General features: G+C 37.3%; 1 protein-coding gene across 1 annotated transcript; it reads left to right on the top strand.

Moving 5' to 3' along the window:
- The first annotated feature begins 712 nt into the window (after nucleotides 1–712).
- Nucleotides 713–14,166, top strand: LOC131076178 (uncharacterized). Its single transcript, XM_058013229.1, has 2 exons — nucleotides 713–1,234; nucleotides 13,954–14,166. The coding sequence occupies exons 1-2, from the start codon at nucleotides 713–715 to the stop codon at nucleotides 14,164–14,166; spliced, it is 735 nt and encodes a 244-aa protein (XP_057869212.1).
- Nucleotides 14,167–27,113: the final 12,947 nt, after the last annotated feature.

Genomic DNA, 27,113 nt, shown 5'->3' with positions numbered 1-27,113 from the left:
TTTTAGTAACAAAAAGTATCTATCACCCTGCACACTTCTAACATTAGTATGTTCGAAGTTAAACTAACATCATTCAAAAATGGAATAGTGAATGGAGGGAAATTTGAATTTTGCGAATGGAGGGATCAACGCGACTAGTTTTTCCTCTGGTTCTGCAGCCTCTGTAGCTCAAGGACAACTTGTCTCTTTGGGATCTATGGGGGATGATGAGGATAGTCGAAAGGATGGAGACCTATGACATCAAGACCCTCCTCTTCACTTTAAAAATACTGAAGATTCTACAAAGGTGGGTCAAGAGATCTCGAACGCTGAGCTAGAAAAGACGACTGGAGACAAGGTGGTCAAATCCTGGAACAATTTCTTTGCAAACAAGCCTACTGGTAAATCTACCTTTCCCTCTATGGAAGATATTTCTAATAGAAAGATAGGTAGATTAGCTATTGTTGTACCGAACATGATCATAGATCACAATATTTCCCTTATGGCATTTTCTCTTGTGGGGAAATTTGTTGGACCCAGACCTAATATTGAAGTTGTTAGGTCTTTTGTGAAGAGAAAATGGAGGGTGAAAGGATAGGTTGATGTTTCAACCCTGTCAAGGGGTTTTTTTGTCTTTTCCTTCTCCTATGGTAAAGAATTGGAAATGGCTTTGAGCAGAGGACTCTAGATGCTTGGGAAGTCTTCTTTATCTTTAAGAAAATGGTCTCAAAAAATGGAGCTCAATGACTCCTTTTTTGAATCTGCTCTGGTCTGGGTGCGTCTCCCTGGTTTATCGCTTGAATTTTGGTTGGAGGACATGTTTTCAGGCATTGCTAAATCCTTCAAGGAGCTTGTGGCTATAGATTCTATGACAGCAGCGCAAACAAGACTGGTGTATGCGAGGATATGCATTAATATCTCACAGAACATGAACCTTCCTAGCTCTATCGAAATAAATTCCAAGCTAGGTAAGTGGGAAAAAGTCATAGAGTTTGAATCCCTCCCTTTCGTGTGCTTTTCATGTAAGAAAGCTAGACATTGGGCAAAGCCTTGTCCTAGTAACCCAAAGAATGCTCAGAAGAACAATAATCATGTTAAACAGATTTGGAAAGAGAAGCTGAACAAAAATGAGGAGGGTAGATCAGAAGGAGGAACTGGATTCCCTAGTAACTCAAAAGATATAACAAGGGATGAAAGGAAAGATAGTCATTCCAAGGAGAGTCCTCAGAAGGAAATTAGAAAGGATGAAGAGAATGTATTTGAAGTTAAAACAAGCAATGGCTTTGAAGCTTTACAGATTCAAGAAAAGAAAATGCACTTATAGAAGAAATTCTTGAAGACAGTGAGATTGGAGACACAAATGAATCACAATATGAGATTCCAAAAGAAATAGAACAAGAATTTAATAAAGTATGTTCAAAGGACTTTGAAGCTCCAAATGTAATCTTTGAAGAAAATACCCAGTTTAGATCGCCCCAGGTTAACCTTAACTCTCTATTCCAGAACTTTGGGACTGATTCGCCCACCTCATCTTAGTAAAAAGGAGAACCTTGGAATATTAAGAAGTCTGCATATAAAAATGAAGAGTTAATAGAAGTGGGAAAAAAGAAAAACAAGAAAACAGGGTGTACTAATGGGGTTAAAACTAGAACTAGATCTAAGGCGGATATTGGAATTTCCAAATCTCCACAGGGGCACAAAATTATGAAGTGGCACAGGGACCAGGAGAGCAAACAAAATATAGCTAATGGAAGGCAGTGAACCATTCAGGAATCTCACTCCCAGGTTTCCAAATGAAGGTAATCTCTTGGAACATTAGAGGCCTAAATGGTCTCCATTAGCAGGATGTGCTCAAGAATTTTATCAAAGATCATAAGTCGGACATTATCCTGGTTCAGGAAACTAAAATGAGTAAGGAAAAGTAGAAAAATTAAAATTCTTTAAACTTGGGGGTGTGTATGGCAGTAGTTCTAATGGATAGTCTGGTGGGGTTGCCATATTTTGGAATAAGAAAACTATTGATGGAGACCTGATTGATGAAGATGGTAATATCATTTCTATGAGAGTCAAATGCATTGCTAAAGGATAGGACTGGGTGGTTACCAACATTTATGCCCCCAACTCTAAAGCTACTTGGAGCAAGTTTTGGGAAAAAATCTAGCAAAAAAGAGGGACTTTTACCCTAGATAGTTGGCTTTTGATGGGAGATTTCAACACTCCTCTACAGGAAATTGAAAAATTTGGTGGAATCCAAGCTCAACTGGATAGCAGGATTGATCTTATGGACTTTATCAATGCCAATTCCCTCATTGACATTGACCTTTCTGGAGCTTCCTACACTTGGTCTAATCGAAGGGATGGAGGAGAACTTATTCAGGTAAGGCTTGGTAGATCTCTTATTACTCCTGAGTGGGTCCTTAAGTATAGATGCTCTCTATCTATTATTAACAAAATTGGATCGGACCATTATCCTATTTCTTTTGTTGCTGATTCTATTAAGGGCAAACACTGCTTTCCCTTTCAGTTTGAAAAAATGTGGATCTCGCACCCTTCCTTGGAAGCTTCTATTTCCAAATGGTGGAATATAACTGTGGATGGTTCTGCCATGTTCAAAGTTGCAAAAAAGTTAAGAAAATTTAAAGATAACATCAAGGTTTGGAATAATTTTTGGGGATATTTTTGAATCTACGAGGAAGCTCAAGGAGGAATTAGAATAGATTCAAAATTCTATTCAGAAACATGGTTATAAGAATGTCCCCAAGGCTAAAGAAGATGAGGTTCTAGCCAAATTACACAACAATATTTCAAGAGAAGAAATTTACTAGAGGCAGAGATCTAGGACAATTTGGTTAGAGACTGGTGACCGAAATACTAAATTCTTTCATATGACATCAATGAAGCATAAAGCGACAAGTAGAATTTCCAGATTGATTGTTAATGATAAAATCTTGTCAAAGATGATGATATAGTTGATGAAGCTGTAAGGTTCTTCTCTAACCTTCTGACTGGTAGCAAGGAACTTGACCTTGTTAAGCAGCAAGAACTGGTTGAAAATATTCCTAAGATTATTGGACCTAATCAGAATAGGATTTTATTTGTCATTCCCTCAATTGATGAAATTAAAAGAGTTGTTTTCTCCTTCCAAGGGGATAAGGCACTGGGCCCGGATGGCTTCCCCATGTTTTTCTTTCAGAAATATTAGCACATTGTTGGGGCTTGTTAGAAAATGCACACTCTAATGAGAAATTATAGGTGATTGAAGGTATTCTCATTGATGGCCACCTTACAATCATGTGATACCGACAGGCAGACACAGGCACCGGCACCGACAGACTCTACACTGGCATACAAAACATCGACATCTTGGCCGACAACAATTTTGTATAAACATATTTTGTAATTAATTGTAAAATCTTTTGTAAGCCGACATGGTGGATTGTAATATGACTCATATATGTATGAGATCATTTTAGATAATTTAATAGGGGATTAAAAAAAAGGAATATAGTAGACCTAATGTGCAAATTATTAGGTTAAGGGTTTATGTATGTAGCAGAGCTTAAACCGGTACTGAATCTGGCTAACAGATGCTAATCTGAAGCAATACAAGACATTGGATTTGTATAATCCATTTTGTAAGTCAATGTGACTTCTTTTGTAACTGAGCAGTGAGCTCTAGGCACTTGGCCTTCCTGCATGTGCAGGCCCCTATTGTAAGCAGTAATATTCTCTTATTGGCCAGTAAGTGAATATTGTGGGTCACAAATCCCACTAAGGTTTTTCCCACACCGGGTTTCCTCGTTAAATATTGTGTTATGGTGTGCTTTTTATGTTGTGGTTGTTATTTTTATTTGCTGCATTATTTCTAGTTTACCGGTACACAGTTTTAATATGTTTTTCATGTTATAAGTTGAGAAAATTATCTAACCGACCAGATACTGATTCACCCCCCATCTCAGTATCTTTGGGAATCTTAACAATTGGTATCAGAGCCTGGTCCTCTATTTTCAAAAGCCTAATAGCTTGAGGAAGATTTTGTCACCGGTAGAGATGGAAAACTTGAGAAAGCAATTGGAAACAACTCTTTCAGACTATAATGTAGAAAAAGTGAAGAATATCAAACTTGAAGATGATCTGAAGGCTGCACAGGATAGTATTTGAGGACTTCAAGAAAATTTCACTATAGCAAGGAATAAAAGAAGAGAACTTTGTGAGAAGATGCAGAATGAGGAAGATGAAAAGGAAACTCTTAATGATCTGGTGAACCGACTGAGACATGATAAATGTATAATGAAGAATGAGATGCAAGATATGACTATGAGATTTTGTAAAGAAATTGAAGATAGAAAGAAGAATGAAGATGATTTGACTAGAAGATTGAATGATGCTGGAAATGAAAACACAAGACTCAGTCATGAAAATGATATGTTGAAGACAAATTTGATGCATACACAAAATGATAGAACTAAACTCATGAGATAGAAAGGAATCTTGGAAGATGAACTGACTGCTGCAAATCAACACAAGGAGAAATTTAAGAAAAGTTCAGAAGAACTTGTTGACATGCTGAAGAATCAGAAACCTAATGGTGATACAAATGGCCTTGGTTTTGAAACTGGTGAAAGCTTCGGTACTGCAAACAATCATGATCATAGCAAATTGGTAAGACAACCTAATGCTTACAAATTCAATGGGAAATACTTTAACTATAACAAGTATGGTCATAGAGAAAATCAGTGTAGATCTAGAAATTATCATAACACTAATACACCCACCGGTCAATGTTCCAAATGCAACAAAATTGGTCATAATTCAGAAAATTGCAGAATGAATGTAAGATGTTATGTTTGTGGAAGATTTGGACACTTATCTAATCAATGCAGAACACATACCGATATAGGATATGGGAAAGATATTCAAAAAAACAATGTGACTTGTTATGCTTGTAACAAAATTGGACATATTGCAAAATTTTGTAGAAGCAAGACCCCGCCGGCAAATAACAAAGGTCCTAGTTTGAAGGGTAAAGAAAAGGTTGAAGAGGTAAAGCAAGAATTCTCAAAACAATGGATCAGAAAGTTAGATCAGAATGTTGATGGGAATACTCCTCCACCAGTAGAACAAAGTAACACTCCACCGGCAGGAGACTCCTCATCTAACCGAAGGAAAATCCTTTGGGGGTTTAGCAACAAATTGAAAAACATGCTATTATACCCTCGGTTGATGGTAAGAAGTTGAAATTACTTCTATACGACAGATGATTTAAGTTGTGACTTAAACTGATAAGCATTAAATGTGGTAGTTGGAGAAAATAACATTATAAAGCAAGTGTTTTGGCTCCTTTTTCATTCACCGAGCATTCAAATCTTCGAGAGCGTGAAAATTTCAGAGGGAAGACATCCTTAGCAAAAAAGTGAAGCATCTCATCCAAGCATTCATCCCTAAGGCAGATTGAGGTATTTATAATTATGGCTTCTTCATCCACTCCTAAATTTATTGCAAACCCTACCGTGATTGAGGTTATTAAGTGCCCTAGACCCATATTTAAACTGGTTCCCAAAATTGCGAAGAAAGATGATAACATAGGTGCATTCTCTCAAATTCCTAAGGGAGTAGTATATGCTGAAGACCCTAGGATATACATACATTGTCATATAGAGGAATTAGGTGATGATGAGATCAAAAACATGTATAGGACTATGATTTGTGATGTAGATGGTAATTTCAAGTCAGAACATAAGGTAGTAGAAACCCTAGGCTTTGTGGATATTCTTAGCATTCCTGATTTTCCCAAAGATGTAATAAGAATAGTTCTAAGCAGAGTCAATGGGGAATTCTTCTAGTTGGATTCAATTCATAAGATCACCAAAGAAGTAATAAAAGAAGTAACAGGGTTACCTTCCACTGGTAGCAGGCTTGACAGAACAAAGAAGGTCTCAAATGACACAATGATAAAACTAACCGGTGCAATTTTTGCCAAAAGATCTCTAAGGGTAAATGATGTAAAGGACATCAATGTCAGATTTATCTATATGATCTTAGGTTACAAAGCCACACATGCAAATAGGTTGAACTTATTTTCTAGCCTATGTATCAAAAGTGCATATGACATGGTAAATGATAATGCTAGAATAGATGTGTGTGAATGGCTCAAAGATGAATTGATAGATAATCTAAAGAAGATTAAAGGAGATAAGAAAGGAACCTTTAGATTTAGAAATTTGCTTGTTTGCCTAATGTTGTACATTACTAAGCAAGTACTTGGTATTGGTAGAAGAGATTTTGGTTTTGATATACTGGTAGAAAAACAACTATTGGATTTATTAAACAATATGGGAGAAGACAGAGAGAAAAACACAAATGAGAATTTTCAAGCATTGAAGGCTCGAATGAAAACAAGAGTAAGACTGTCACAGGCAATTGTGGATAAATATCATAAGGAAATATGTTTTGTAATCAAGAAAGATGAAATCTGGATGGAGGCAGTTGTCCCTAGAACTATCTGGGTAACTGAAATGGGCTATGAAATAGATGATAATATCATATAAACCTATGCAAAAGCCCTCCTTGAAGCACCAAAGGAACCCACTGAGAAAGTCTTTGGAAATGCAGAAACAATTGAAAGTGGAATTCAATCAAGAAAAAGGGTTAAGAAGGTTGAAGAAATAGTAAAGAAAGGAACCCGACAAGCAAAGGCAATTAAGGAAGATGTTTTGAAACAAACTGGTATAAAAGAAAGTGAGTTCGAAGGACTTCAACCGAAAGCTCATCTTTCACCAGTTGGAACATCCTCTGAGAGTGATATGCCAACAATATTCAAAAGGGTAGAAAGGAAAAGAAAACCCTCACCGGTACCCTCACCCACTCCTAGAAAAACAAGACAAAAGCAACAAGCAATGAGGCCTCCAATGAAGAAGTTAACTCCTAAGAAGAAGAAGAAGGTAAAACAAGATATTGCTCCACTGGATAAACTCTTAAGTGAAATAACTGAAGATGGAAAGTTGAAAAATATTAGCAAACTATACAACACACTATTTGCTGATGACAAAGAAAGCATAGAGAAAAGTGTAATTTTACACTTGGACATCTACAAGAAATTCTTGATGGAAATTGTTGATGAAATACCAAATGATTTGTATAGAAGATTAGAAGCCAGAAGGGTAGCCATTGTTGAGCTGGATAAGAAAATAAAAATTGAAAAATTACTTGCAGTGCATCCAGTTAACTCATCTGATGAAATAGACAAATTAATCAGTGAAGCTAACCGGACAGTATTTTCAACTGCTCACCGACATGTAGCACTAATGGCAGGTACAGTGAATGAAGTCTCTGAGGAAACAACAGATGCATGGGACATATTCTTTGTAGAAAAAAAGAAACAGGAAGAGTTACTAAGACCCAAGACTATCAGAGTATACCAAAAGGATAGGGATAAGGGAAAAAGTAAGGTAGGTGGACCTCCAAGCCTTAAAATAACTGATAATGTGCTCCCACCTCCTTCAGATACTCCACTGGTAGATACTACAGATAGTCAACTGGCCACTGAGAGTATGAAGACTCCACTAGAGGATACTAATCCTAAATCCAAAATTTTGTACACTGTAAATATAGACACACAGGAAGTAAATGTTGTGGTTGACAGAGAAACCACTAAGGATAAAGTGACTACTGAGTCACCAGCTGCAGATGTTGAGGTTGAGGCTAATGATATTGTAAACATAAGCACAGAAAAACCTACTCTAACAAAGCAACCGGCAAAAGACACCACTTGTAAAACATTAGAAGAACCGGTAGATAAAATTGAAAAACAATTAGGATAACCGAAAATGGACAGTGCAGAGGTACAAGCTGAGAAACTAGAAGTGCATACAGAGACTACATATAAGAAACCAGAAGTGCATACTGAGACATAGATGGAGAAACCTGCTATTGAGAGCTCAGAGAAACCCTCTGAGACACAGATGGAGAAACCGGAACAAAAACATGTTGAGATAGAAGTTCGGACAGAGACAGTGCCACCGACTAAAAGTGAAAAGCCTAAACCTTTACTAGTAGAAATGCAAACATAGACTGACCTACCAGAGGTCAAATCAAGCAAGGTGATTACTACAACTAACATCATGGATATTGTGAAAGCAATTGGGCAGACATCTGGTACTTCAATGTCTAAATTCTGGCCTACAAATGTAACAAAGGTCTTATTGGATTCAATAAAGAAGATCATAGAGTGCAATTCACAAGCCTATAAGGCTATAGATGATATAATCCCTATTCTTAAATTGATAGCACCTAAATGCATTGTGAATACTAAAGATTCCTTAGGTCAACTAGACACATTGTCTAAATTCATTACCGACAACATTTTGATAGTTGATCAAATAAATGAGGACACATTTAAGGAGAGAATGATTAAAGAAAAAGAGAAATTCTTTGAGGAAATTGTAAAGAAGAACAAGGAGAAAATGGACACCTTATTACCGGATCTAGGAAAAACAATTTTGGATTTTAAGAAAATGTACAAGGATACTTGCAAAACAGACATCTTGACACAAGATATAGATTCAAAGATCAATATAACTCAAATTGAAATAAACAATATTGCTGACAATCTGATAGGTACATCCGATTAATTTTTGGAGATAGAAAAGAAAATTGCAGATCCAGAAGAGAAAATTGAGAAGTTAGAGAAGGACAAAGAGAAAGTTAAGCATAAGGCAAAGAACTTAAAATGTAAACTTGGTCCAAAACTAGACTACCTCATTTCTTTGAGAAAAGAAATTTCTAAGGCTCTGGTTCCTGAACTTAAGACACCGAAAGAGAAAATGCACATACTCACCAGTACAGTTTAGAGAACACAAGAGGCATTACAAGAAAGCAAAAGATTCAATGATAGCTTAAAACTGGTTTTGACAGATATATTCCAGATTGTAACCCACTGGTTACAAAAATCTAGGCAGGAACCACACTCCACTGACAGCGAATGACAACCTTTGCCATTGATGTCAAAGGGGGAGTAGTGTGATGAGAAAAATGATCAGAACTAGACATCATCAGCTTAGGGGGAGCATACATTTTTGGACACATAGTTTTGGTAAGACAATTTTGACAAACCATTGCTGGATATATTCTTTTTGGATTTTTCTCATGAGTGTTGCCATCAATGCCAAAGGGGGAGATTGTTGGCAAATGCACACTCCAATGAGAAATTGTAGGTGATTGAAGGTATTGTCATTGATGGAAACCTTACAATCATGTGATACCAACAGGAAGACACATGCACCGATACCAACATACTCTACACAAGCATACAGAACTGTGAGACATGGACCAGCTCTGATACCATGTGAGATTTTGCCAAGATCAAGAGGCAATGGAAAGCACAAATAAGAGAGAACAAAATAGATAATAGAAATAAACTGTATTCTATCAAGAGAAAATACTGATCAACTGGATCATCAATCGTTACATAAAATGAATATGAGCCTGCTTTTATAGGCAAGGCTATATGAATATGTGAGCACACAAACATGACATGTGGCTCAATAAGAAACAAGGGTAGGTAGGAAATAGGTGTGGGTAGGAAGGAGAAACAATATAATATTCCGCATGAGGTGGATCACCCACTGAATGTGGAATGTAACAACAAGATCAACACCATAAAAGGTGGAAATTCTCCCGCACACACTATCCCAATGTGGCACAAACACCCAAGTGTCTCATACCCAAACTACTATGAAATGCATGTACCTAAGTAAACTTAAGTAAGGTGTAATAATATCCAAGATGAATAATTATTTACACCAACAAGAACATCGACATCTTGGCCGACAACAATTTTGTATAAACATATTTTGTAATTAATTGTAAAATATTTTGTAAGCTGACATGGCAGATTGTAATATGACTCATATATGTATGAGATCATTGTAGATCATTTAATAGGGGATTAAAAAAAAAGGAATATAGCAGACCTAATGTGTGAATTATTAGGTTAAGGGTTTATGTATGTAGTAGAGCTTAAACTATTACTGAATCTGGCATAGCAGATGCTAATCTAAAGCAGTACAAGACATTGGATTTGTATAATCCATTTTGTAAGTCAATGTGACTTCTTTTGTAACTGAGCAGTGAGCTCTAGGCACTTGGCCTTCCTGCATGTGTAGGCCCCTATTGTAATCAGTAATATTCTCTTATTGGCCAGTAAGTGAATATTGTGGGTCACAAATCCCACCGAGGTTTTTCCCACACTGGGTTTTGTCGTTAAATATTGTGTTATGGTGTGCTTTTCATGTTGTGGTTATTATTCTTATTTGTTGCATTATTTCTAGTTTACCGTTACATAGTTTTAATATGTTTTTCATGTTATAAGTTGAGAAAATTATCTAACTGGTCAGATACTGATTCACCCCCCCCTCTTAGTATCTTTGGGAATCCTAACAGGGCTGATGTGATCAATGCTGTCAAAGAATTCTTTAGTTCCAGAATAATTCTTGAAGAAATCAACTCTACCTTCATTGCTCTAATTCCTAAGGTGGCTGGAGCTGATTCTATGGGTAAGTTTAGGCCAATAAGTCTATGCAATTCTTTTTACAAGATAATCTCAAAAGTCCCGACTTCTAGATTGTTGGCTATTCTTCCTCTTGTTATCTCTGAGGAGAAAAAAGGATTTGTCCCGAGTAGGCAGATTTTGAACTCTATAATTCTTGTGCATAAGAATATCCATTCTCTTAATGTTGCAAACAAAGAGGGATTCCTCATAAAGCTCGATTTGGCAAAATCCTATGACAGGGTTGAATGGCAAGTTCTGTTTAGGATCATGGAAGCCTTTGGATTTGATGAGAAGGTTATCAAAATCACTAGAGAGCTAATATCTACACCAAATTTTTCTATTCTTGTTAATGTATCTCCTTCGAGATGTTTTAAGTCTTCAAGGGGTCTCAGGCAAGGAGATCCTATCTCGCCCATTCTTTTCACTATTTTGGCAGAATGTTTGAGTAGATTTATTCAAAAGTTGAAGGAGAAAAGGATCATCAAAGGATTGCAACCCTTTTCAGCTAATTTCTTCTACACTCATCCACAGTTTGTATATTATTGGGATACTCTTCTATGAGTGAAGCTTCTACCTTCAAAAATAATCTCAGATCTTATTCCCTTGCTACTCGCCAACAAGTTAACTGGGAGAAATCTGCTATTTACTTCATCAACACTCCCTTGTTGAGGCAACAGAGGATTGCTAACATAATTGGTTGTAAGGTTGAGCTGCTCCCCTCTACTTATTTGGGCCTCCCTCTTGGTTTGGCTCCTCCAAACTCTTTCGGGAATTCTTTGATTGATAAGTTCAACAAAAAATTGCTAGATGGAAAGGCTCTATGTTGTCGTAGGCTGGTAAGCTCCAACTTCTTCAAGCTACCCTTCAGAATCTACCTGTTTATGTTCTTAGTTTTTTTAGTATATCGATAAAATTTGTAGAAGCGTTAGAAAGAATTCAGAAAATATTTCTTTGGTCTGGTGTGGAAGATAAAAAAATGATTGCTTTTGTTGCTTGGGATAAAGTCTGTGGTCCTAAAAGTAGTGGGGGGTTAGGTATCAAATCCCCTAAACCTTTCAATAAAGATTTGTTAGCCAAATAGGTTTGGAGGGCCTATGGTATTAAGAGAGATTGGAGTAGGGTGTGGTTTGACAAATACATCCATAATCAGCCTATTCATTCCCTTCTCTATTCTGAAGATATCCCTGCTGGATCTTTTATTTGGAATAGTATGATAAAATCTATTAAAGTTACTAAAGATGGAGTTTGCTGGGTCCTTGGCAAAGGTAACAAAATCAGATTTTGGGAGGATGTCTGGATCAAAGATGAGCCTCTTTATAACCGAGATTGCAGCCATATTATTGAAGATTGTAAAAGGAGGTTTTTTTCTATGGTTTGTAATTATTGGGAGGAGAATAAATGGGTTAGACTTGATGTCGTTTATGCTGGATTCTCTTCGCTCCAGCATGATTTGCTATCCTCTTCTGTCAGCAAAGACTCATATGATGTCTTCTTATGGAGGAGTAATCCTGGGGGTACTTTTACTGTTGCTTTTGCTTACAAAAAGATATCAACTCAGGCTTGTAACCCTATATGGACTAAAGTTTGGAATAAATTCCTCATTCGTAAAGTTAATATGTTTTTCTGGCTTGCCACTCATAATAAGATTCTCACTATTGATAACCTGGTCAGAAGAGGATTTATGATCCCTAATAGGTGTGAGTTATGTCAAAAAGAGGCTGAGTCTATGGATCATTTGTTCATTCATTATTCTTTTACCTGGGAAATATGGGGTAAAGTGTGGATGCAATGGAAAGTTGATTGGGTTATGCCAAATAGTTTTAAGGAAGTCCTTTGGCATTGGATTTTCCCTACCAAGCTTCCCATCATCAAGACCCTTTGGTCCTTTCTTCTTCCTATGACCCGTTGGCATATTTGGAAGGAGAGAAACAATAGAATTTTTAGGGAGACTAAGTGTTCTTCTCAGGTGATCTTTGAAAATATTTGTAGGGCTATTAAAGAAAACATCAACACCATTCACAAAAGTGACAAGTAGTGTAGTTATATTGATATGAATGATAATGATAAAAGGATTCTTATAGATTGAAAATTATTGAATAAGGTTTGGAAGTCTGATCTAAAGAGTAGAAGAGATAATGTGGTTTGGAGGTTCCCTCCTCATGATTGGGTGAAGGTGAACTTTGATGGTGCAGCTAAAGGAAATTCGGGTAATGCTAGTGGTGGAGATGTTATCAGAAATTCTCATGGCTTTTGTGTTGCTGTGATTGCTTCTCCCTTTGGAATTCAAAACAACCATGTTGCAGAAGCTCTGGCAATATTAAAATGTCTTCAGCTTGCTTAGGGTTTCAATTTTAAAAAAAATTGGTTGGATGGGGATTCCCTTAATATAATTCAGGTTAATAAAGGTATTAGTTCCCCTTCTTGGAATATCAAAAATATCATTGATAAGGCAAAAAAAATGTTAGATTCTTGTGATAGTGTGGTTATTACCCATACCTTTAGGGAAGGTAATAGGGTAGCCGATTTTCTAGCTAATGAGGGGGTCATTTTAGCAGAAGATGCTAATTATATCAGAGAGTCATCATGTAAGAAAAAAGTTTGAGAGCAATTATTTTATGACAAGATCAATGGTACATATTAATCTCATCATTACCCTTTTTGGTTTGGACTTTAATGATAGAGTTTGAAGTGAGGTGGATTGTCAGATGATGACTCATCTCAGGTGTTGCATTAATGAGTATAGATTCTCTGTTCTTCAACATCTGGTTAGTTTGTGCTCCCCTGAGGGTTTTGATTTGAACTGCTTCTACATTATGGGTGGAAATCTCAACCTTAATGAGCCCACTAGCTGCGATAGTTGGAATTGTGAAAAGAAAATTTAGAGAAGACTGCATAAAAATGGCTTCACTGATTATATGGAAAAATTGCATGGAAGAAAGAAGCCCATTTCCTGTGGTTTTGCCAAGGGTTAGAAAAATAACAGAGTTACTCTGTTTGGTCAAACCTAGAGAGTGGATGAAGATTTGGTGGCCGAGGTGACTGGTTTGCAGAAGGATGACATCAAGTTTTATAGAGATCGTAAGTTCTCAGTGGAAGCCATAAAAAATCTCCCCAAGAACGAAGAAGAAAGGGCCCACCTTTCCAAAAAGGATAATATTTCCTATTATCTCCCTAACCAAGTAAACTCCTTTTGGCAAAAAATGTTGAAAGTATTAATGGAGTATCTTACTGTTGATGGTAGGTTCTTGAAAGTCTATAATTATCACCTTGTTATCCTTAATCACTTTCGCCATGTTTCTAAGATATCTCTGCCCTTCTATCTGGCCTCCTCCCTTAATGACAATCTGGCTGACCATGCTAAGAAACCCAATTCCTACCCCATTGCCCACTAAGGTCTTATTCTATTAATTTATGAGTATCTTAAGGATAAAGTTAAGGCCAATAAGGATTATCCCCTTGTGGAGAGTGCCCATATCTCTAAGGATGATGATAGTTCTAAGTTTGATGAGGATTCTACCAATCCTCCCCCTAAAAAGAAATTGAGGGTTGATAAGAAAGTTGAAGAAGATGCTGAAGAGACAGCTGATCCTAAGCAGGAGCAAGAGAAGGAGGTGGAGAAGGAGGCGAAGCATGAGTAGGAGAAGGAGGTGGAGGGTGAGAAAGGAGACAAGGATAATGAGCAGGGTAAAGAGGATTTTGATGAGTCAGAGGAGAAGGAGAGTCCCTATGATATGGACAATGGAGATGAGGTTTAGAATAATATGGAGGAGGGCAACCCTAGGCTTGAGGATTCTACCCAGGCCATGGAGGATGCAGATACTATTCTGAATGCTGTTAGAAACAAATCTTTGGAAATGTTTAAGTTCCAGAAGTGGGTGGTTGATAATATTACCAACATTCAGGAAAAAATAGAGAGAGCTGGAGCTCAAAATTGATAATGTGGTTAAGGATATTAATGATAAAGGAAAAGAGGAAAATTTTGAGGATAATAGTGAAGCAGAGGATGAAAAAGATATTCCTGACTAGTCGGAGGGTGAGATCATAAAGGGAGATGTGAAGCACCTAGAGGATGTGGTGAGGACTCTCAAATAAAAGGGTGAGTTCGATTATGAACTGATAAACAATAGGGTTCAAAAAATTGAGAGTGCTCTGAGGAAAATCATGGAGCATAGCTTGGTTGTGATGAAGGTGACTTCCCAAAATATGAATGCACTGGTTTCCTGCTTGGAGAAGGATAAGCAGAACAAAGATATTGTGATTGTTGATGATGAGCCAGGTTCTACCTCTGTCCAACATTCTTCCAACAAAATGCTAAAGAGTTGGAGTTGAAGACTAAAGGTAATCAACAGGTGCAGGAAAACAAAGACCTTAAAGAGGCAGCAAATGCAATGATGATGCTTGTCAAGGATGCTGAGGAGACTATAAACATTTTCACCTAGATGTTCTAGTTTTGTTTTAGGTGTGTCAATATCTCCCTGGTCTTTTGCTCTTCTTTTCTCTGGCTGATGTCTTTTGTGCTAACATTTTGTTGCCTTTCTTTCTTCATTCTTTCCTTTCTTTCTTATCTAATGCTTTTCTTTATGATTTGTAAGTGGGTTTCGGGTTCCTTAAAACCGTTTTTCCTTAATAAAAAATAGGGACTGTAATGCTATTTTGCAGAGAAAAATTATATTAGAATAGTTGCAGTTTCCCCTTTTCAAATGGGTCACTCTGTATTTGAATTTGTTGGCTATCATCTGATAAAAGATAGCTCATAATATTAATGCAAATATAGTTTCCTAATCTTTACTCTCCTGTGTGTGATTTTATTTTCTTTTGAGCAAATGGGATCAAGGGTTTCTTTTGTTTATTGCATTGTTATGATGTATATACTCTTTTATTCAATGCTTTAATCCAAGGGGTTAATTAAAAATTCTTGAATAAGATTACAGAGAAAATAAGGCTCACCATAGGATTTGATAAGTAGTTCAGATAAAGGATCATAAGCAGAGTAATACTGTAAGGCAATATTATTTTAGCCAAGACTAGCTACTAGATGAAGTTTTATTATATTTTCAGCAATACTTTTCATCAAATCTGTAGCCCAAAAGAATAAGGCACTAGTATTAGCTAGCAAATCTCATTAGGTTATTAGTTTTCCAATTTTATCTTCTTCATGATCTCTCAAAACGAATCTTATAAAAATCAGAACAATCATTTGCTAAGATTTATGTATTTTCTGAAAATAGTCTCACCATTTCTCGTACTCGAGGTTAAGGCTGGGGATCACTAAAGGATTTTCCATCCTTGAGCATTCTCCCTTTCTGTTGAGTTTTATTAATGAGATAGTCTTCTTTGTTTTCAGTAAGTCCCTGAATATCCTTGTGGAGAGTAGGAAATTTCTTACTGAAGGGATCACCCTCCCTGGTTTTGCAGAGCCTAAAGTGCAGGAGGACCCTCCATCCTTGTTATTGTTGGTTCAAGCCTGACATATAATGATAGTTGGAGGTGGCTCTCCATAGATATTTGGAGGAAACCAACTTGATCTCTGCCCTGCAAGTAGTGTAAACCCGTTGTCCATTTTTGGGAACCAACACCTGGGTTCTCTTTCTAACCTGACATTTTGTCTGTCAATAGGGATAGTAGTATAAGATAAATCAAATTGAACATTTACTCCAACCACTACTGTCCATTGTCATGATAGAAGCATGCCATAGTTTTGAGAGACATCCACAACTGTTACATCCACCTTGTAAGCAACTTCTGGGAAGCTTGCTATTTTGACTTCTAAGTCTTTAAGGATGTTGAAATGTGGCAACTGATCAGCAAAGTACTATACACTCAACACGTATCCTTGGTGGGGTCTGGGGCCGGGCTGAGCCCTAGGCAGGGGTTTGGGAGCAATAGCCCCCAAAGCGGGTGAAGGCCGCTACAAGGGTTCGGGGGTGGTAGCCCCCAAGAATTTTTTTTTTTGCCATTTTTTTGTTCATGAAAACTGACATTGTAATAAAACCCTAAAAAGGTTGACTTTGTTTGTTGCCCTAAAAACACATGTTATAAGCGGCTAGGATGCTTAAGGCATTGTAATGTTGATGTACTATTTTTACTGGATAATAAGAAAGATTGGACGGCTATGTATGGTGGACGTAACCCATTCTGGGTGAACCACGTTAAATCTCTGTGTTATCTGTGTCCTATTTCATTCCTTTATCTTTTGTATTTAAATCTGCATATAATTGTTAGTTCATATTTGCTTTGGATCTGCTTGAAACCCTAACAATTGGTATCAGAGCAAGGTTTTCTATAAATTGGCAGGACTTTTAGATTTCTATGGGAGCAATGGAGGATTCCAAATTCAAGGTCGAAAAGTTTAATGGCCAGAATTATCAGTTATGAAAAATGCAGATGGAGGATTACCTGTATCAAAAGGATTTGTGGCTTCCATTAGAAGGAAAGGCAAAGAAAGTGACCATAATGTCAGATGAAGAATGGGACATTTTAGATAGAAAGGCAATAGGATCCATTCGATTGTGCCTTGCACCATTTGTAGCTTTCAATATAACAGAAGCAAAAACGGTTGTACATTTGAAGGCAACATTGGTTAAGTTGTATGAGAAACCCTCGGCTTCGAATAAGGTATTTCTTATGAAGCATTTGTTTAATTTGAAAATGAGTGAGGGAGGATCTGTAGCGAAGTACTTAAATGAATTTAATACAATTACCAGTCAATTGTCTTCGGTAGAAATTACTTTTGCAGAAGAGGTTAGGGCTCTCTTGATTTTATGTTCTTTGCTAGAAAGCTAGAATAGCTTAGTTATGGCTATAAGTAACTCTATCTCTGGAAAAAATACTTTGGTATTTGATGATATTGTTGGTGTTATCCTAAGTGAGGAAATGCGAAGGAAAAGCACGGGTGAGACTCCAACATCATCAAGTAGTGTTTTGAATGTGGAGAACAGAGGAAGATCAAAGGAAAGAGGAAAAGGCCCTTGGAATGAGAAGTCACGAGGGAAGTCAAAGAAAGGACACTCTCAATCTAGAGGAAAGAAAGATTGCTAGTACTGCAGAAAGCCTGGTCATCTAAAGAAAGACTATTGGTCTCGGAAAAACAAAGAAGGAGACAAACATGAAAATGATAGTAAGGAAGCTAATATTGCAAGTAATACTTTACAAAATGCTTTAATCTTATGTTTGGATAATGTTAATGATTCCTAGGTAATAGATTCTGGGGCTTCATTTCATGCTACACCCCATAGAAAATATTTTCTAGATTATGTTCAAGGTGATTTTGGACAGGTATATTTGGGTGATGATGAGCCTTGTCAAATTGTTGGAAAAGGAAAGATAAAGATCAAGTTGCAGAATGGAAATGACTGGTTTCTGCAGGAGGTAAGACATGTTCCTAACTTAAGAAGAAATTTAATTTCTACAGGGCAACTAGGTAGTGAAGGTTGCATAGTTACCTTCTCAGACAGTATCTAGAAGGTCACTAAAGGATCATTAGTAGTAGCTAAAGGTGCGAAGGTAGGCACATTATATCTATGTACTAGTAACACTTACTCTACCTTAGCTGCTACAAATAAAGTTACTGCAGGGACATCAACAATAGATGTTGCAAGAACAGATTTGATAATGTGGCACCATAGGCTTGGGCACATGAGTGAGAAAGGGATGAAAATCCTTCACTCCAAAAATCTATTGCCAGGACTAAAGAAGATTGATTTAGAGTTCTATGAAAACTGTGTTTATGGCAAACAGATAAAAGTCAGATTTCTCAAGGTTGGGAAAGAGAAGAAGAGTGAGAAGTTAGAGCTTGTGCATTTAGATGTATGGGGACTGGCTCAGGTATCATCTCTTGGTGGCTCTTGTTATTATGTTATTTTTATTGATGACTCAACCAGAAAAACATGGGTATATTTCCTAAAACAAAAATCAGATGTTTTTTAAACTTTTAAGAAATGGAAAGCTTTGGTTGAGAATGAGACAGGAAAAAGGTTGAAGTGTCTCAGATCGGATAATGGAGGTGAGTATTGCAGCAAGGCATTTGAAGATTGCCGCTCCTTAAATGGGATTTGAAAGTAGAAGACAGTTCCAAGAACGCCACAGGAAAATGGTGTGTTAGAGAGAATGAATAGGACTATCATGGAACACGCGAGGAGCATGAGATTGCATGTTGGATTGCCCTTACATTTCTGGGCAGATGTTGTACATACTGTTGTCTATTTGATAAATAGAGGACCTTCAAACCCTTTGGATGGTGGTATTCCAGAGGAGGCATGGACTAGTAAAAAGGTAAATTATTCTATTCTAAAAACCTTTGGTTGTGAAGCTTTTGTCCATGTTGATAAAGAAAACAGAACCAAGCTTGATGCTAAATCTCAGAAATATACCTTCATTGGATATGAGATAGATGAATATGGCTATCGGTTAGGGATTTTGAAAATAAGAAAATAACTAGAAGTAGAGATGTTATATTCAATGAGAAGGTTATGTATAAAGAACAGATGCAGGAAAAGAAGCATGAACAGGACAAGCAAGAATATGTGGTGTTGGATGAGATTCCTGAAAATGAAATGTCATAGGTACCTGATGCTCAGCAACAATAGAATGTCCCACAAACTCCTGCAAGTGTTAGACGTTCTACAAGGTCAAGTAGACCCCCTGAAAGATTTTCTCCTTCTTTGTATTCTATATTATTAACTGATTCTGGTGAACCAAAAGAATATGAAGAAGCAATGCAAGTGGATGTCAAACAATAGTGGGAGCTAGGCATGAAAGAGGAGATGGAGTCCTTGATGAAAAATAAGACTTGGGACTTAGTCCCTTTACCTGCAGAAAAAAGAGCCTTGCCTAACAAATGGGTTTTTCAACTCAAGGAGGAGGAAGGAGGTCAGAAAAGATATAAGGCCAGACTTGTGGTAAAAGGTTTTGCACAGAAAAAGGGTATAGATTATGATGAAATATTTTCTCCGGTTGTAAAAATGACTTCAATTAGAACTGTACTTAGTCTTGTGGTTGTAGATGATTTACATCTTGAACAATTAGATGTGAAAACAACTTTTCTCCATGGAGATTTGGAGGAGGAAATTTACATGTTGCAACCACAGGGATATGAGGTCAAAGGTAAGGAGAACTTGGTGTGCAGGTTGAAGAAAAGTTTATATGGCCTAAAGCAAGCACCTCGACAATGGTATTTAAAATTTGATAGCTTCATGGCTGAACACAATTATCATAGATGTCATTTTGACAATCGTGTATATTTTAAGAGATTGGATAATGGCAGTTATATTATCCTGTTGTTTTTTGTTGATGATATGCTTGTTGTTGGGTCTAACATGGAACACATAAATGATCTTAAACATAAATTAGCCAGGTCATTTGCTATGAAGGATTTGGGTACAGTTAAGCAAATTCTGGGTATGAGGATTACACGGGACAGAAAAAATAGAACCTTGAATTTGTCCCAAAGTGAGTATATAAAGAAGGTGTTGAAAAGATTTAACATGCAGGATGCAAAAGCAGTTAGTACACCTTTGGCTAGTCATTTCAAATTGACTAAGGAGATGTGCCCAAAGGCACAGGAAGAGGTAAAGAAAATGTCTAACATTCTGTATTCATCAGTTGTTGGCAGTCTAATGTATGCAATGGTATGCACAAGGCCAGATATTGCACATGCAGTGGGAGTTGTGAGCAGGTTTATGAGTAATCCGGGTATGGAACATTGGAATGCTATGAAATGGATCCTTCGGTATTTGAAAGGAACCACTACGAAGGCATTATGTTTCAAAGGAGCTAATGCTACTCTGAGTGGATTTGTTGACTTTGATCTAGCAGGTGATATTGATTCATGGAGGAGCACTACAGGGTATGTTTTTACTATAGGGGGAACTACAGTCAGTTGGATTTCTAGGCTACAAAAGGTTTTTGCACTTTCAACCACTGAAGCTGAGTATGTTGCTGCTACAGAAGCCAGCAAGGAGATGATTTGGTTACAATGTTTTCTGGAGGAATTGGGTCAGACACAGGAGGATCGCCCATTGTATACTGATAGCTAGAGTGCCATTCATCTTGTGAAGAACTCTTCTTTTCATTCAAGGACAAAGCACATTCAGCTCAGGTACCACTTCATCCAGACTGTTTTGGAGGAGGGTCAGTTACGGCTTGAGAAGATTCACACAAGTGAGAATCTTGCTAATATGTTCACGAAGGCAGTTCCACAGGAGAAGCTGATTTCTTCATCATTTTTTGTTGGTCTTCTTGATTGATAATTGTGGAATTTATACCAGTCGAGTCCTAGTGTTTTATCCAGTGGATGTTGCATGTACAATGTTGTCGTGTAGTATCAGTCTCCAAGTGGGAGATTGTTCGGTGTGGAGCCTGATCAGTCTCCAAGTGGGAGATTTTTGAAATGTGGTGACTGATCAGCAAAGTACTATACACTCAGCACATATCCTTGGTGGGGTTTGGGGCGGGCCGAGCCCCGGGCAGGGGTTTGGGGCTGGCAGCCCCCGAGAAAAAAAAAATTTGCCATTTTTTTTGTTCATGAAAACTGACATTGTAATTGATGCTCTGCAAAAAGGATTAGAAAATCTGTTTGATGGCAACACACACAAGAGCACAAGAAACAAACGTTAGTGTTAGCAACAAAAGATTATCCTAAACAGGCATATCAAGAGAGATATTAAGCATGAAATAGAAAGAATATAAACATAGAATGAAATAGCTAATCAAGATGCTCATAGTTGCTCCTCCCTTGTTCCTCTCCTCTCCAAGTCCCAAATGAGTGTAGCTCTCAGCAGCTTTTTGCACTATGGATGCTTATGGAGGATTGAGATTTAATACTAAGCTTCAAATATGAAATGAAAAGCTAAATACTATGCTAGAGTAGATAGTGATGCTATGAAAAAGCTCTATGCTAATGCCAGTATAACAACAATACTCTAAAATGCTTCTCTTTTTGCTTGAGGAGAAGGGTTCTATTTATAGAAGAAATGGGGAAATGAAGGGTTAAGATTGAATGGTTTAATCAAGGGCCAAGTTTGAAAGTTGGGGATCCATGTGCACAATTGGCACCAATAAAATGGTGACAAGTTTCAACATAGGATTGGGTTGAGAGAAGAGGTTGGAGGCATTAAAGGCCTGAGAAGACCTCATGGTTATCTTAGAAGGTAAGGGTCAAGTCTAAATTAAGATTACCCACTGGATTAAGAGTTAATCCAAGGATAAACCTTTGTGCAAATGTTTAAGAGATAATCATGGTCAAAGCATTAATGGCCTGATGAGACCTTTGGGTTGGGTAGAGGTTGAGTCAAAACAAATGTTTTAACCATGTGGGAGGGTTGAATTAACCATTAATGGTTATTGGAGACTTTGGGGATTAAGTGGTTGAAGGTTGAAAGCTTTCAAAGGTTATCCAAGACTTTGAGGGTTAATTTGTTGAACACACAAAGCATTAATTGCTTTTCAAAGACTTTGGAGTCTTTGAGAAGTGACTCCAATTTGCTTAGGAATGTGACAATATTTAGGGGATGGATTAGGTTAATTAGGAAGGGTTTAGAAGAATCTAGAAGGGGTTTAGGCATACAAGTGGATTTTGTAGGAAAATGCAAGTGGGAGAAATTTTGGTATTTTCAATTAAAATAAAATCATTTATTTCAATTAAATGGTGTAAGTTGCATTTGGATAAATATTTAAATAAATATCAATTTATTTAAATGAGAAAAAGAAGATAAAGCATTAAAATGCTTGAAGACTTTGAGGGAAACCATTAAAGGCTTGAAGACTTTAAGGAAAACCATTAAAGTCTTAAGAAGACTATAGAAGGAAGCCATCAAGTTTGAAGACTTTAAAGCCATCAAGTTTGACTACTTTAAGGGAAACCATTAAAGGTTTCAAGTGGGTGAGGATAAATAGGATTTTAAATAAATAATTTATTTAAAATAGTTGTGCAACTTGCTTTTGTAGGAAAATACAAGTGGGTGGAGGATAAAGGTGATTTAAATAAATTATTTATTTAAAATAATTGTGCAACTTGCTTTTGTAGGAAAATACAAGTGGGTGGAGGATAAAGGTGATTTTAAATAAATGATTTATTTATTTAAATGTGAGAGGTGGGATTTTGGGGGTTTTAAATAAATATTAATTTATTTAAATGTGAGAGAAGATTTAATTAAATAAATATGATTTATTTATTTAATTAATGGTCTGAATTTGGTTAAGTGAATTAAATCAAATAAATTGAATAATTTATTTAATTAATAGGAGAATAGGGTTAAGATGAATTAATTAAATATTAATTTAATTAATTATTAATTGATGGTTAAATAATCAAATAAATACTAAGTATTCATTTAATTAAGTGGACAAATTTATGTGACTACATTTGCCCCTCTTTGAGACGGTGCGGTTTATCGCGTCGTTTCAAAGAAAGAAAAATAGGTGTGAAGAAATGCCCCATAAAATGTAAATTTAATGGGTGGTATGCCCCCTCGAGGGATGGGCCGAATTTTTTTGAAAAATCGGGCGATCTCTCGAAAAAGAATGAAAAGCGGAGGGGAGGTAGAATAGAAGAAATTAGAACTAATGATGAAAGAATGGGAGAAAATGGAGTGAATATGAAGAAACAACAAGCCAACGAGTACCCTGAGGTCATGCAAGTGATACATAGCAGATGTAGTGTGGGGTTTTGATTGATGCTATACAATTGATCAAAATTGTTTGGACAATCTGGTGCAATCGGTTTAATTGCCCCGGTCAAGTCAAAGCGTGACAGTTGATGTCAGTTGGTCGCTTGGACATGATAAAGTCTGAGTAAGTGAATCAAAGTGACCTGATGTGACTTAGACAATTGATGTAATTGCCCGATGAAGTCAAGGTATATGAAGCAAAATACTCGTTGAGACGTAGACAATTGATGTAATTGTCCGTTGGATTGTGTTTGATTGGTTGATCAATTGATAGTGTGTGCATGTGATGGATGGCTGTGGGGAATCATGGCAGCCCCGTTGAGACTAGGTCATGATGATAAATGCCTGATGTAGTCTAGGATTACCATGATCGATTACCTGTTGAGACCCGAAGATACTTGATCAGAGTATCTGTTGATAGTCTAGGTGTGTGGGAGTCGATGTATCTGTGCAAATAGAGTAACTTTCTTGACTTATTGGATGACTTAGGATAGGAAACACAATCCCTCCTATTTAGAGATGGATGGTGATGAACGTGGATTGATTGGGTTGATTGAGACACGATGTAGGGTATGTGATGCTGATTATCGAGATGGGGAGGGTGGGGGGGGTTCAATGTTAGATAGAAGAAATGGAGGACCTATTACATTCCTATGGAAGAAGAGGAAAATAGAGTATCCATTGTCATTACTATGTATGAATGATATGCAGCTATTTATGAATGTATGGATGGATGGAATGCAACGGAATGCAATATATACAAATGAGATGGAATGATGATCCATGGTGCATTATTTTTCATCATTGAGCTTTAAAATGTTGTAAGAAAATACAAGCAACTTGACATAAAGATTCAAGATGACCAGAGTCTTTCTTACATGGATTTTGATATAGCAAGTTAATACAAGCAACTTGATATAATGGATCAAGTTGACCTGAGTATTGCTTGCGGAACAGATAAGGATTATCTCCTTTCATGCATGACTTGGATCGTCCTCCTTGATCTTAGGCTGATCAGATCCTGAGACAAGTGCATACCGTACTAAGAAAATAAAACCTTTATCCAAATTGGATGAGAAGGAACCAAAGAATGAGCATTGTACCTGTAAACAAACAATATATACATAAAGAATAAAAGAATATGGATCCTTGGTAATGGTTCATGCTCATATGGTCGAGATATACGCTGTAGTCAGCAAGCCGTAGTGATCTATGACTGCATTTGGCATAAGATCACGTAGCTTGGTGAACTTCCCACGTAGACACCATTAGTACATGCCCCAGAACTTCATCGGAAATAATGCGCAAACGATACAAAATAATGCTAAAAGATTCCGATATAGATAAACAAACGATTATACTCACAAATCAACCAAGTATTTGATAGCCTAACAGAATTTTCTTGTCAAAGAAAATGTCATCTTGTCTTTGTTTTGGTAAGGAAGGATGCATCCTTGTTTAAAGACAGGTTTGGTTTGTTGAAGTCGATTGTGTGGTTGATTAGTAAGTGGTCATTGTGTGAGTAGTTTGTCAATGTTTGTTTTGGTATCTGCATGGATGAATATGTACAATGTGTTGCCATGTTTTTGTGTGATTTTTGATGGGTTTTCTGACGTTTTTTTTTTTGGATTTTGTGTAATGTTTTTGAATGTTTTTGTTATTTTGAAAGTTATTTTTGAATTTTTTTGGTATTTTGTTGAGACATTTTTGAATGTTTTTGTATTTTGTATTGTTTGTGAATGTTTTTGATATTTTCTGGGACATTTTTGAATGTTTTTGTATTTTCTGATGATTGTTTGAATGAAGAACTTAAGGAATCATAAGACAATGTAGAATCCACTTCCATCATCTAGATTGTAAGGGCATTGCCCCCAAGTTGGACATGATTTATGAAAAAGCGGGATGCCAGATGCATGAAGTACTTTCTTGGATTACAGATCAAATAACAAGCCATGGTTAGATGGATGGATGTGTGTATGTATGAATGTGATCGCAATGAGCCTGAAAGATACTGGAGCCATTGCCTTTACGAGTGGCACCTGTTTGCCAGGTTTTCGCCATCGTACTTACCCAAGGTGCCACCGGAGTGGTTGTTCACCGTTTGGATGCATGATTTTTCTTTACTTTTATGGAATGTTTTTTGTATTTTCTTTAGGACATTTTTCTGAATGTTTTTTGGTATTTTCTGATAGGCAGGGGAGCCTGATGCTCTGTACAGCTTATGTGTAAAACCGTTTGAGGTGCATGTTGTTGATTGGATCTGCGAGCGGTTCTCCGTCTGATGTAGCCAACTGATATGCCCCGGACCCAAATACAGCAGTGACAACATATGGGCCCAACCAGTTTGATTCAAACTTGCCTTGATGTTCTCTGTTTGGTTGGTTGCGAGGATTTTCTCGAAGAACAAGATCACCTACCTCAAATGTACGAGATCTAACTTGGTGATTGTAGCTTCTACTCATGCGCTGCTGATAGGCTTTGAGGTGATTGTATGCAGCTTGTCGCTTCTCATCAAGTAACTCTAAGTCCTGAAGACGGGATACTCTGTATGCGTCATCATCAATGAGATTGTGCAAGGAAACTCGTAATGATGGTATCTCAACCTCAATAGGTAAGATAGCTTCGGCACCATAGACCAATGAATAAGGAGTTGCACCTGTAGGGGTCCGAATGCTAGTTCGATATGCCCATAGCGCTGGATTCAATTGAACATGCCAATCACGACCGGCACCATTGACTGTCTTCTTTAGGATCCTCAATATGTTTTTATTGGATGCTTCGGCCTGACCATTGCCTTGTGGGTAATAGGGAGTGGAAAAGCGGTGTTGGATATGAAATTTATCACAAAGCTCACGGACATCCTGATTTTTGAAAGGAAGACCGTTATCTGTGACAATGGACATGGGCACACCATACCGACAGATGATGTAATTGAGGATGAATGAGGCGATCTGCTTGCCGGTGACTTGGGTAAGTGGAACAGCTTCGATCCACTTGGTGAAATATTCGGTGGCGGTAATAATGAATTTATGGCCATTGGATGAAGATGGATGGATTTTACCCACAAGATCAAGACCCCATTGACAAAAAGGCCATGGTGTTGTGATTGGTTGCAGTTCTTGAGCTGGTGCATGTATTAGGTCGCCATGAACTTGACATTTTTTGCACTTCCTAACAAAGTAGTAGGAATCCTTTTCCATAGATGGCCAATAGTATCCAGCTCGCATGATCTTCTTGGCTAGTGATGGACCACTTGAGTGAGTCCCGCAAATTCCTTCATGTACCTCTTCCAAAGCCTTTGTTATCTCACCTTGTTCTAGACATCGAAGGAGAGTACCATCAAGACTGCGTCGGTATAGGGTTTCGGCAATAATGGTATATCGAGCAGTTTGGCGAATGAAGGTTTTACGTTGGTTATTTGATTGGTTGGGAGGAAGGGTGTGATCGCAGAGATAGGTGTAGAACTCACCGTACCATGGGGATTCAGAACCAACAAGGCAACATATCATTTCAGATTCGGGGATATCATAAGCGGGGATCCAAAGTTGTTCTACCAAGAACTCGTAGCGTGTTGAATTCTGTGGAAGATCTAGTAGAGATGCAATGGTAGCCATAGCGTCAGCAGCTCGATTCTGATCTCTTGGTATCTGCTCAAAAGTGATAGTAGTAAATGATGTCTTTAGATTGTCCACCATTTGCTTGTATGGCATGAGTTTATCATCTTTGGTCTGATACTCATCTGTTTCTTGTCAAATGACTAGTTGGGAATCGCCATATACTTGCAGTTCTTTTAATTTCCATTGTATGGCTAATCTGAGTCCTGTGATCAAGGCCTCATACTCTGCTATGTTGTTTGTGCATGGAAATGTGAGCCTGTAAGACTTCGGGATGCTATCACCTTGAGGTGTGATAAACAGAAT

This window comes from Cryptomeria japonica, chromosome 3, assembly GCF_030272615.1.
Source record: "Cryptomeria japonica chromosome 3, Sugi_1.0, whole genome shotgun sequence".
NCBI lineage: Eukaryota > Viridiplantae > Streptophyta > Pinopsida > Cupressales > Cupressaceae > Cryptomeria > Cryptomeria japonica.
The sequence above is the reverse complement of the archived record's forward strand: the minus strand, read 5'-3'. Positions and strand labels throughout refer to the sequence as shown.